This window comes from Tympanuchus pallidicinctus, unplaced genomic scaffold (genome assembly GCF_026119805.1).
Source record: "Tympanuchus pallidicinctus isolate F22 unplaced genomic scaffold, pur_lepc_1.0 scaffold33, whole genome shotgun sequence".
NCBI classification, from domain to species: domain Eukaryota; kingdom Metazoa; phylum Chordata; class Aves; order Galliformes; family Phasianidae; genus Tympanuchus; species Tympanuchus pallidicinctus.
Genome location: NW_026294751.1, coordinates 421,408 through 433,724, shown reverse-complemented (window position 1 = coordinate 433,724; position 12,317 = coordinate 421,408). Strand labels below are relative to the sequence as shown.

The window sequence follows — 12,317 nt, the reverse complement described above, 5'->3', positions numbered from 1 at the left end:
TCCCAGTTTACACGTTTGCATCCTGCAGGGCAGCGCGGTCAGGGTTTGGGTTTGTTGTGTGGGTCTGGAGCGGTGCTGGGCCATGCTGGGCGGTGATATGGGGCAGTGCTGGCCGCAGTGTTTACCGCTCCGTCCGCATTCGGGACGCGTTTGCGGGGAATGCTCCTTTGTCCCTCGGGAGCACAGCGGCAGCGCTCAGCGCGTTCTGTGCGGGGGGAGCGGCGCTGCAGGGGCGGCCGTTGGGGATCCCGGGGAGGGGCCGCGGTCCCCGCTGCGCGCTGAGCTCCGTGCGCGGGGCACGGGGAGGGGGGAGGAGGGAGACGAGCGTTTGGGAGCGGGAGGTGCCGCAGGGCCGTCCCCGCAGTGCCGTGCCCTGTGCGGGGCCGTCCTCGGGGGATGCGGTGCCGCCAGACCATGGGTGCGGGGTGGCGACGGTGCCAGGGCGGCGCGGAAGGGGCTTTGTGCGTCGCCACGGTTACCGCTCGCTCGGCGCTGGTTGCCATGGGAACGGCGCGGCCGGGGCCAAAAAGCCGCGTCCTGCGGCGGCCCCGAACGCCGGGAATCGCCCGACGGGATCGGGGGGGCGGAGCCGGGGCGGGGGAAGCGTGCGCGGCATCCCCGGTGCGCTGGGGGCAGAGGGGAGCACCGGGACTCCGTGCTGGGGGTGAACGGCGGGACGAGGGGTTGCGCTGCGAGCGGGGCTCCGGGCGTGCGGGGGGCGGTAGGACGCACCGGGCCGAGCGCCGCCCCCGGGAGGTGCCGACACAGCGCTACCGCCAGAGGGCGCGGCGCTCCCGGTGCCGCCGTCGGTTGGGCGGGGCCAGAGACGGGCGGGGCCAATCAGTGGGCGTCGTCTGAGGGAGGCGTGGCCTCGAGGCGGGTGGGCGTGACCTCGAGGCGGGTGGGCGTGGCCGTGGGTGGCGCGGGGCGGTGGCGCGGGGCGGAAGCGGGGCCGCGCAGATCGGCGCTGACCGCCGCGCCGGGCGCTGCTCGGAGGCCGCCGGCACAAAGGCCGCCATGGCCGGGTACGTGCCGGGGTTGCTCCCGGCCGACCGCAGTCAGGAGAAGGAGTTCGTGCAGGCCTACGAAGACGTGCTGGAGCGCTACAAAGGTACGGCGCTCCGCGGGCGGCCCGCCGGGCCCGGCGCCGCTCCGGGCTGTCCTCGGCTCCCGGTTGCGGGGCCGCGGTGCTCCGGTTCTGCGGTCGGGGCGAGCGAACGTCCCCGCGGCTCCGCGCCCCGGGTGGGCTTCCAACGGCCCCGCGCGGCGGTGCGGTGTCCCGGGGTGCCGCGTGTCGCGCGGGCGGTGCGTGGTGAGCGCGCGGTTCTGCCGGGGGCGGCGATCCCCGGGGGCCGCGCGTTGCCCGCCCCGTTACCGTTTCTCTGTACCCGGGTCCGTTCTGCTGAACCGCGGGGCTCGGGAGGGCGATGTGACCCCGCGGTGCCCAACGTGCCCTCCGACGCTCGCGGGCGGTTCTGTTCGGTGCCGGCGCTGCGTGACGCGGCCGTTCTCTGCCCCTCCGCACCGCATCGCTTTTCTCAGTGCCGAAAGAAGACGAAATCGCGGTGCCCCTGCCCTCGTCCGCGGCGTGCCGGGCCGGCTGGAAATACCCGGCTGGGGGTGGCCGCGCTGCCGGGCTGGCCCTGAGTTTGGTCACGGGTTGCATTCAGCGTAGGGGAAATGAGTGTTTCTCAGGGACTGAGGCTTTCCTGTGCCTTCTTTCCCTTCCCAGCTTCCCTCCTTTCCCAGGACGTCCCGTCGTTGCTGTGAGAGCTGTATAGCGGTGATCCGTGAGGTTGCTGGGCTGCTGGATGCTGCCTCATCCCCACTGCGGGGCTCTGCTTGTCCTGCTGGGACTCAGGTTTTCTCCCGGCTCGTCCCTTCCCCCACCTCATCCTTCAGGAATGGGCCTCGGGCACAGGGGCAGGTGGGCGCTTGGTGCTGCCTGGGCCGGGAGCTGTGATGTGAGCTCCCGGAAATGTGGGGAGCAGCTTTCTGCATGGAGCTGCTTAGTAAAAAATAGCCTTTGCAGTTAAAATGAGCAGTGGGGCCTCTGCCTGTAGCCGGACCAATGGGTCCCGCTGCGGTGCGTGCCCGTTTCCTGGCTGCGGATCTGTTCTGTAGCTGCAGAGCAGGGGTTAAGCAGATGGCACATCCCCGTGATTGCTTTCTTTATCAGCCTCCCGGTGTAGGCAGCTGAAATGCTGAGCGTGACTGGGCTGGCAGGTAGGTGTTCTGCAGCTCTGCTGCCGGACTGCGCTGCTCGGAGCCGTGGGCGCCGCGTGGGGCTGAGCGTCCAGCTGCACCCCGATCCGGGGCGGGAGTGGGAACAGGGATGTGTGGGCTGCGGGGCTGGGAAGTGCTCTGATTGCAGCCCTCAGTGTGTGCACAGATTGAGTTGGTGGCCTTCAGCTTCCCCTGGGGGCACAGGGACCTCTGTGGATCTGGTGGCTGAGCATCCGAGTGCACCCCAGTGGGGCTGCACCCAGGGGCTCGGTGCGGTCCTGGCCCCGTTGCCTCATTGCTGGGCGGTGATGCCGTGCACATGCTGGGACGTGCAGCCACGTGCTCCCAACATGGCACTGGGAGCAGCGGTGGAGCCTTTGGGGATGGCTCTGTCCCCTGGGAGGTGCTGCTGCAGTGGACATGGAGGGCTCTGAGCAGGGAGGAGGGTCTGCCTGTGAGTACCCAGCATGGGGCTGAGCCCTGCTCCCATCACACGTCCCGGCCCCATGCTTTGCCCTGCAGGAAATCACTGCCAGAGCGTGCCCCCACACCACATGGGGTGCCACAGTCTGCCCAGGTGCACAAGGTGTTGCATTACTGTGCTGAGAGTGCTTGAACATTAACTAGTCAATCCTGGTGAAATCCTTCCTTCAAGATAATTCATGTTTTGGGGGGTCATGGGTAGAACTTCGGAGCTGTAGTGTCAGCATGTCCATCTCACAGTCATTTCCCACTCCATCTCCTCACCCTCCCTGCTTTCTCTCCCTTCGCTGTGGTGCATTGGGGTTGGGACAGCAGGGGATGGGTGTCACTGCATCTGCCTGACCTGTTGTTAGGGAGGGGATAACATTGGGCTGAAGGAGTCGTTGTGCATTGCAGGGGAGAACCATGGCACAGATCTGCTGGGGCTCCTTGGAGCCTTGCTTGTATGGCTGGAGCTCCTTTTCCCCACTGATTTTCTGCACTGAGGGAGGCAGCTGGATGGTGTCTCTGGGTCTCACCTGTGCCCTGCTGGGCCGGTGTGCAGCTTTGAAGGCAAAAGGGTGGCAGCTGTGGCCGTTGAGCTGCCGTTACCATTCCTTCCTGCAAAGATAAACATCATTCCTCAGCGATGATGAGTGTGAGCTGCACGAGGGCTGTGCAGCCGGCGGGGCCGGGCAGTGCTGTGGAAGGAAATGCTTCTTCCTCATCCTCTCAGGAGCTGCCCCCTGCACAGGGCTCGGCACAATTTAAGTGGCATGGGTGCCCCCGGCCAGTGGCTCTGCTTTTGGGAGGCAGAGGGAAGCGGCGGCATCTCCGGTACAGGGGGAGCTGGGGGTCAGAAGGTGACGCAGTGCATGGGCCGGACCTGTGGGCCTCCGGTGTGTTGTGCAGCACTGCTTCGCTCGTGGCTGTGGTGGGACAGCAGGGGCTGCTGTGTTCCCCATGGCGGGACGCGCCCTGCCTCGCCTGCCTGGCGTTCTGCTGCCTTCGCGGTGCCGTCATCGTCTCTGTGGGACGCGGTGAGGCCTCTGGAGCTGCTCCACCTGCGTGGGGCCGTGGCTGCGGGCGCCGTGCTGAGCGGCGCTGCTCCTCTCTGCCATCCTCCAGGAAAATGCCGACGTGCTTCAGAGAGCAAAGCGCCGGGCGCTGTGGGCGGCAGAGCTGCGGTCACCGCTGGCACAGAGGCAGTGCTGGTGGTACCTGGAGCCGGAGAGCTTTGATCTCATTTCAGCAGTGCGTTGGGGCGGCCCAAGAGCCGCCGGCGGGGCCTCTTTGTTCCTTCCTTAGGTGGCACGGCGCTGTGTGGGGCTGTGCCACGGCCCTCTCCTTCCCTGCCATGGGGACGCCGAGCTGCTGCCCAGCTGCTGGGTGCCCGCCAGCCCCATCCTGCGCTCCTTTGTGTCGCTGAGTTCAGTTCAGCATTGGAGCGCTCCGACCTCCCGGAGGGGAGCATATAAAAGGGATTTTTTTCTTCTTGCTGATTCCTGGAAGTGTTCTGACGGCATTGTTTGAATACCAAGGGTGATGAATCCCCTTATAGGCACCTAAAACAAACCCTGGACTGCCGGGGACTGCGGTTTGCAATTTCTCCTGTTCCTGCAGGAGCTCCCGTGGGCTCTGCTCTGATCTGGGTGCCCCAGGTGTGATCTGTGACCTCCAGCACCGAGTCAGCTCTGGTTGTGTGGGGTTGAGCCGACGCTGTCAGCTTGAATCCATCGCATCCTCAGGAAGGAGCTGTGCACCCAGTGCCGCTCAGTGGGGAGCGGCGGCCGAGCCGGGTGGCACCGCAGGGCTGTGGGCTCACCTCACCTCACCGAGCTCCGTGCCGGGGCTGAGTCCCAGCTGTGTTTTCCATGGAGGAGTGGAGGATGAGGCAAGCGGTGCTGCAGGGCGAGGAGGGGCGGGGGGTGCGATGACAGCGCGGTGACGAAACGCCCGGCACGGGGAGCGGTGCCGTAATGACAGGGCTGATCGCCGCCATCACCTGCGCTGCACGTCCCGACCTGGAGCCACACCGACCTGCCCTGTGGGCTCCACGTGAAACACAGCGCAGCTCGTCCCACCGGGCTGCCGACCCCGGGGCGCTCCGGGCACAGAGGAGCTGTGTTGGGTGCTGGTGGGTGAGGGGCCGGGAGCTGCCGTGGCTCTGTGAGCTGCTCGGGGCGCTGCTCTCTGCTGTCCCCACGGGCACCCAGTCTGTGCCCAGCACTGTGCTGTGTGTCCTTGTCCCATGTCCCCAGCAGCCAGCCTTGCAGCATCCCCGCTCACAGCATCCCTGCTGCGTGCTGCCTCCAGCTCCTCCCTCTCCTTCCTTCCTTCCTCGCTGAAAGCCCAGAACTGATGTCTCAGCTCTGCCCTCGCTTGTCTGGGGGACTGGGCATGCAGCCAGGGCTCAGGGACACGCAGGCGGCTCTGGGTCGGGGGAACCCTGCAGAGCTGTGCTTGCTCCCAAAGGCACAGAGGATGTTTGTGTTACTGAGCTGGGGCAGCATCGTTCCAAGCCGGGTTGTGGGGTTTTGTGCGTGCGGATGGATCCCATGCAGTGTGGGGGAACTGCAGCACAGGCTTCCCGTGGGCAAGGGGCTGCGGGCATTGGGTGTCTGGCTGCGGGTGGGGTGAGGTGAGACTTCGGGTGTGTTATGAGCTGTTCCCAGCATCTGTGGCAGAGGACGGGCTGGGACCCCCCTGCTGTCAGGGAGGTGCTGAAAGGGAATCGGGCCCAGGGCCGCTGTGTGGTGTGGGACAGGGGGCTCATGTGTGCTGTGTCCCTGCAGAGGCAGTGCTGCAGCTCCAGGAATTCCATCTGCCCCATAATTTCTGCTGTTTATCAGTGATGTGGATGCGTAGAATCTGGGCTGCTGGCTGGGGCTCTGTGATGATTTGAGCCTTCGGGTTGTTTCTCCCCGAATGAAGCCCAGATGCCTCTTTCCCATTTCTCATTTCCCGTTGGCTGCCCTGCAGTGAGCACTGTGTGCTCTGCCCCTGGTAATGGTCCCACTGATGTCCCTGCGCACACCCCATTCTCCCTATGCCGTGTTTTTCCTCTCTTCAGCTCAGGTCTGGAAGATGGCAGCTGATGAAGCAGCACTTCCAAGCAGTGCTGGCACAGCTCTGCAGCCTCCCTGTGCTTATCCCCTGCTCTGCTTTCCTGGGGCAAGGACCCTGGACCTGTTTGTCTGTGGGGGCAGGAGGGCAAACTCCCAGCACTCTGCATCCCACCCCTGTGCCAAGCTCCAGGTCAGCCAGAGGGGCAACTTCTGTTATTGGTTTGTTTTTGTTTATCTTCCACTGAAACCGGCAAAAGGTCCCTGCAGAAAACTGCAGCTCCAGGAGTGCTTCTGCTCTCTGTGCAGGAGGCCAGACGTGTGGCTGCTGTGCAGGGCTGACCTTGGGCAGCTTTGCTACGCGAGTCCTCTGGAGGAGCAGCTCCCATTTGTGCAGGCCGAGCCGTGATGCTGACACCCCCAGGCAGCGCCGTGGGAGCACGTGGCCGTCCCTGCACCGCCCTCCTTGCAGGCAGCTCCATGCGCTGCACGTGCAGACATCTCACCCCATGGCTGCTCGGGATGCCTGTGATTCCGGCTGCGAGGCAGTTGTTGTGCTGGGGCGGTTGGGATTCCTCGGGCCGGGGCTGTGAGCTCCCTCCATGCCCTGTCCCCATGGCCGCACGGCTCCGGCCAGCTGCAGCGCTCTGCAGGCCGGGCATTCCTGGCGTTCCCGAGGGGAGAGGAGCCGGGATGCTGGGGAGCGGTCCGGCGTCAGAGCCACGCTGCCTTAACCCCATCGGGGCGGGAGGAGGGGAGCTCTGTTCCTCCCCAAAGCACCCCGTGGGGCCAGGGTTCAGGTGGCGGGGCTGAGTGCATCCGTGGCACTTCTTGCCTTTACTGCCCAGAGGGACAAAGCGACAAAGTGAAGGTGACAGCTCTGCAGGCAGCGGTGGGAACTGGAGCATCGGCTGCGGCGACTGCCGTGTCGTGTGCTGTGCCCGTGGTTTGGGGTTTGCTGGAGCTGTGTTGGGTGACCAGCCTGATGCCATCCCACCTCTCCCCTTTCTCGGGAAAGAAGTGAATACAGCTGGATGCTCAGCAGCTGCTCTGCACCCAATCCCTGGGCTTTGTTCCCCCTGTAGCGCGAGGCCACCGCTGAGCAGAGTGGTGATGGAGGGACGGTTGCTGTCCCCACGCCGGCAGCACAGCTCTGCTGGTGGCTGTGCCTCTGCTTTCTGTCCCCGTGTTCCCACTTCCCTTCTTACAGCCCCATTGTCAGCAAGAAGCAGCTTTTTGGGATTCTTTGGGGTTTTTTTTTTTCCTTCTATTTTTTTCCAGAGGAAAATTCCATTGTGCTATTTATAGTGGTGACAGCTCGGCTTCTTGCAGCAACTTCATTCTGCTCCTCATGCAGCCCAACAGCAGCCGGGGTCCCGGGCTGTGCGCGGCGCAGCGCTGTGCTGCGGAGCTGCTGGATTTGCTCCCGGCCGTCTGCGCGCTGTTCCACGCGGCCGCTCATCAGCGCTCAGCTCTGCTTCCCCTCAGCAGAATTAACGAGTCGGCTCCATCCCCACAGCTGCGGGTCGGTTCATCCTTCCAGGCTGCAGCACCCGAACCCGGTGTCACCGTGCCCTGGGTGTGCAGGGCCGTGCTGCAACCCAAACCCTCCGTCTGCCCAGCCGCGCTTCCCGTTGGAGTTTCGGGAGCAGTTTTGGCTGTTGGGTTGGTGGATCAGCAGCTGTTGGGATCAGAAGCGCCAGCTGGCTTTCGGGGTTCTGGTAGGAAAGTGCTGCACCCGACGTGCGTCTGCCTGCAGCGGTCCTGGATGGGCCAACCGGTTCTGGGTGTGTGTGGGCAGCGTGGATCCGCTCAGGGCTGCTGGCTGCAGGGCCGTGCCGGGGTTCTGCGTGGGGCCGCGGGTGGTGCGAGCACCCAGGGGTGCTGCATCCGTAGGATCTCCGTGGAGGGCTGTGCAGTGGGTCTTGCTCAACTCCTTGGGCAGCGCTGCTCCCGGTGCAGCCCCTCGCCGTGGGTCGGGCGCTGTGTGTGGGCACCTTCCCCTGCATCACACTGGGGTGGTTCCTGCTGCCAGCAGATCCTATGAAACAAAACAAGCGCTCTCCTTCTGGGTTCTGCAACAGCATCGTGGGTGGCACGCGGCTCCAGGGGGTGCATGCGGAGCTGGGGCACGAGGTGTGCTGTGGGGTCTTGCAGCACCCCGAGTGTCATGATGCACTGAATGCACGTCCCTTTCCCGTTGACTTGCCTGCAGTCCTCACAGCTTTTGGGGTTTTGCCCCACCTCCCCGTTCGCAGCCTGAAATACCTACAGGACACCCGATCCCGCGACCCCCGGCCGGGGCAGGTGGTGGGGGCCGGGCGTGCGGCTCATTTGCAAGAAGGGAGGGGTGGCCTCATCCAGGGCAGGTCTCGGTGCGGTCCTCAGATCAGGAAGCGCAGGGCTGGGCTGCGGTGGCCAAAGGGCAGCGGTGGTGGGGCGAGCCCTGCGCTGCGGGACGCCGCCAGCCCCGTGCGTCCTGCTGAGCCGCGGGGCCTCCGGCGGCACAATGGACTCGAATGAATACAGGAGGTTCCTGGGCGGCATCGGCACCCTGAGAGGTACGGCCGTCCAGGGCTGGGGGGCGGTGTGTGGGGCTGAGCCGGGTCCCCCTTGGTACCCTGGAGAGCTGCCCACGGGGTGGGATCTGGAGGGAAACCATGTCCCCCGGGACGTGGAGGGATGCCTGGCTCTGCTGGGGGAGCGCTTGGGAGAGGCCGTGCTTCCGTGGCTCCGTTCCACTTCCCTGTTTTGTCTTTTCTTTGGGTATTTGGGGGCGTATCTGGGCACAAAGCGAGCGGCTCCGGGCAGCCCAGCCCTGCGAGGAGCAGGGGAAAGGCAAGCTGGCTTGCAAATAACAATAAGCAAAGTGTCTGTGCTGTGGGGCGGTGGCACTCGGTGGCTCTGCTCTCGCTGCAGCTCTTCCACCTTGAGCACCGCGCTGTGTGCTGGTGACGCAGCCCTTCCTGCTGCCTTTCTGCCCTGTGATCGGCTCCTTTTGACGGGCTCTAAGGATGCGGCTTTTACGGGCTCTAAGGATGGGGCCGTGCCTTGCTTTTTTTCTATTTTTTTATTCCCTTTTTTCGTTTTCCATTCCCACGTTTTGCTCTGGGGGCTCCCAGCCCCTCGCACACCCGCACGCAGGTATTGGGATCTGCTGCCGAACGAATGGCGCCGCGCTGGGGAAAGGAGGAAGCGTCCGGGATGCCGTCACCTGTCACTGAACGGCCCCGCGTTGACTCGTCCCTTTGCAGCCCTCCCCGGGTACGGCTGGGCTGCACCAGCCGATCCTGCTGCACGAGGAGGTGAATCAATCCCATGTTTAATTTAGCAGGGAGCCAAGGGAGTTGTTCCCCGGCCGGCTGCCCGTCTCCCCACCCAGCGGGGCTGCTGCAAGGGGTTAATCCGTGCCTGACAGCTGCCATGAGTTATCGTGTCCGGGGGTAATACAATTCACTTTCTTATGCTGCTGCGGTGTCCATCATAAATGGTTCCAGCGCTGCTGCAGCTGGCACCGGGGATCAACGTGTGAGGAGTGTGACGTCGCCGCGGTGTGCCGGGAGCCGCCGCTCTGCTGGAGAGGCCGGGAGTGCGGAGGGACCCCTTTGTGTGCGGGCCGAGGAGCTGCCGGCCTCCTCCGGGCTCCTCCGCACCATCCGAGCGGGGAAGCGGCGCTGCCTTTGTTGCAGCCGCCTGCTGCTGTTAGCGCCGGGCTCTGCTGCTGGGAGATGGCCGCGTTGTGCCCGCGGTGGTGATGCTTGGTGTTTGCCAGAGCTCAGTGTGCTCTCTCAGCCCGGCCAGGCTCCCCTCGAGCAGAGCAGCGGGGCTGCACAAAGCTGCTGGGAAGCGAGGGTTTATTGCCAGCTTGGTTTCTTTTCCCATCTCCCCCCATCTCTATTCATCTCCCCAGGGAGGTGGAGGCAGCAGCGGATATTGGAGCTGGGGCCGTTTCATATGTAAATGGCTGTGTGCAAGTACAGTCCCCTGACCCCCGGCGCGGTGCCAGCAGCAGTGCCAAGTCCCAGCGGGCTCCCGCCCCCTCCTCCCCCCCCCCCCCCCCCCCCCCCATGGCCGCCTGCGTGGTGCTGCCAGCTCCCAGCCTTGTGCTGGGGACAAAGGATGCTGTCCTGCAGAGTGCTGGGGACCTGATCCCCCCCGCCCCAGCCCTCGGGGTGCTGCCCTCAGCTCCGCTTCCCCTGGGTTTAGGGTGCTGGATGGGAGGGCAGGGGGGTTCTCCTCAGCTGCTGTGGGGCTGTGGGTCGTTTTGGGAGCGGAGGAGATAATGTAGGTCGTCCCTGGAAGCTTCCTGTCTCGGGTTTCCTGGGGCAGCAGACTGTCACGGCCCCAAGGTGACGAGAGCCCTGGGCTCGGCTCAGGAAGCCCATTTGATTACAAATTTATTGCTGGGTTAATTTTATCCATGGTGGTGTGACGGCAGCCGGTTTCGCTTTCTCAGAAGTTTGTTGTTTACTTGGAAGCCAGATAAAATCCAGCATCTTTTTGGCCTTCTCTGTGCACTCAGGCTAATCTCCCCGCTGCATCTGACCTTGTCATTGCCACGTGCTTTCCCTGAGGGAGCCGGGCTCAGATTTTCCCTGTGGCAAAGCATCCTCGCGTGGACCTCTGCTTGTCCCTGCAGCCTCCCAGGCGTGTGCGTGGCCTCTGTCTGCAGGGCTGCTGCTGCCAGAGCCGCTGGCAGTGGCCTGCGAGGGAGCAGCAGTGCTCTGCATCCTTCAGTCTCTGCTGCTGGAGCTCCTGCCAGTGCCCGACCCCACACACACAGCACACCGGGCACTGGGAACTGTGGTCCCACAGTGTAGCAGTGCTGCAGCTGAGCTGAACTGCCAGGTTATTGCTGGCTGCCTTTGCACAGTGATGTCCTGGGCCATTGATGTCACCTGTTATGGCTGCAGTTCTGATACACTCCATGCGTCCCAACTGTGCTCAAACCCCGAAGTCGAAGGGCGGGCGGGCGCTGGAGTGTGGAAAGGAGTCTCCAGCAGCCGCTGGAAGGGCTGCACCCATCCGTCCCTGTGAATGCCAACGCCGGGCACTGCTGCTGTCCTGGGAAGCGGTGCTCAGGCCGACCCGGTGGGTTTCTGTTGTGAAAGAGGAGCGTTTCAGTGTTTCTTGGGCGCAGCGTGGCAGCCCAGGGGAGGTGTGGGAAATGGAGTGAGCCCTGCCTGCGCCTTGTCCCCCCGTCGCCGTTTGCTTTTGTCCCATCATGTGATGGCTTCCCCGGGCTCAAGGTGGCCGGCTCTGATAAGAGATCCAGGCCGCCATCTGCACTCAGGGCGGGGGCCGGGCAGGCTGGGGCTGCTGCGGGGTGCTGAGGGCATCCTGGGAGCAAACGGCATTCCCACCCGCACCTCGGAGGGCCGCAGGTGCTGTGTGCTGCGGATGGGTCCCACCGGCCCTGTTAAGAGCATCACGGGGGGGGGCTGGGCCGATGGGAGCTGGCAGCTGCCTGCGGTGCTGTGCTTTAACAGAGCCGCTCAAGAAACGATAGCGACTGCATTATTTCACGTATTCTTTAACGGGGATTAAATTTCTCCGTGGGAGAGCAGGGAACAGAGGTGTCAGGCCCCCGCCGCTGTTCCTCTAATCCTGAATTCCTCTCTTGGTGAGGATCTGGTGAGGATCTGGCACAGCAGCTGCAGTGGGGCCATTTCTGCGTGCAGCCCCAGCCGGCTGCCTGCGCCGCACGGAGCGGATGCACCCTGAGCTCGTCCCCATCCTGCCCCCATCTGCCCGCGTGCACCGCAGGTTGTTGGCCTTCCTCTGGGAAGCGGCTCCAACAACATCCTGCGGCTCCACGGGACAGCAGGGCTCTGCTGTGGGCGGCTCAGCAGGACGGGGGCTCTGGCTGTCCTGTGCAGCCACGCCGTGCTGGCATTGCCGTGTGCCCACCCACCCCCTCGGTGCTAATCAGGTTTCACGCTGCTTAGTTGGGAGATCTAATGAGATCAGGGCTGGAGGTTGTCTGCCTGCCCTCTATTTATAGGGGAAAGCGAGAGAATCCGTCGCTGGGCTCTCTTTGACCTCGATTTTCAGATGGAGCTCTGCACGCCCCATATCCCGAGTTCCAGGCCCTGTGCCCGGGGCAGCCTGGTGGTTTGGGGTGACGTGGTGACCCTGCAGTTCCCCACTTCTCTGTGCTGTGACGCGTGGCTGTCGCTGGGAGGGCTGTGGGGCCGGAGGGGCCGTGCGTGGGCTGTGCCCTGTGTAAACACACGGCTGGCCTGCACGCCTTGGACAAAGCGTGGATAGATCCCACTCGCCCAACGTTTTCCTATTTCCTCTGCTGCCAAGAGGCCTTCAACTCGAGCTAGAATAACAAGGCTGTTTGCAGAGACACCAGGCCTTTTGTTAGCCGGCAGAAAAAGGGTTTTGACTCAGCCAGCCTCTCCCCCCCGCCGGCTTTCCTGCTTCCTAAGCTGCTGTGGGAAGTGCAGAGCTTGGCCTTGAGCGGCCCCGAGCTCTGCTGGGGCTGGCTGCGTCGTGTCGGCGTTTGTCCGTCCTACTGGGGCTGTCTGTCTGTCCATCCCGGGCACAGCTCCAGCC

At 64.2% G+C, this 12,317-nt stretch overlaps 1 protein-coding gene across 14 annotated transcripts in view; it reads left to right on the top strand.

Annotated features, from left to right (window-relative positions):
* The window catches only part of MACF1 (microtubule actin crosslinking factor 1), a 112,610-nt gene that overhangs the window by 1,854 nt on the left and 98,439 nt on the right, over positions 1-12,317 (top strand). Inside the window, exon 1 of one of the 14 annotated variants that reach the window (XM_052698864.1) lies at positions 958-1,111. The exons of 12 other annotated variants lie outside the window; for them this stretch is intronic. In XM_052698864.1, the coding sequence (XP_052554824.1) occupies positions 1,018-1,111 (94 nt within the window). In that variant the 5' untranslated portion in view covers positions 958-1,017. Of the gene's footprint in view, positions 1-957; positions 1,112-8,200; positions 8,315-12,317 lie in introns of those variants that run through there. One more of the 14 variants, XM_052698866.1, reaches the window with a different exon arrangement.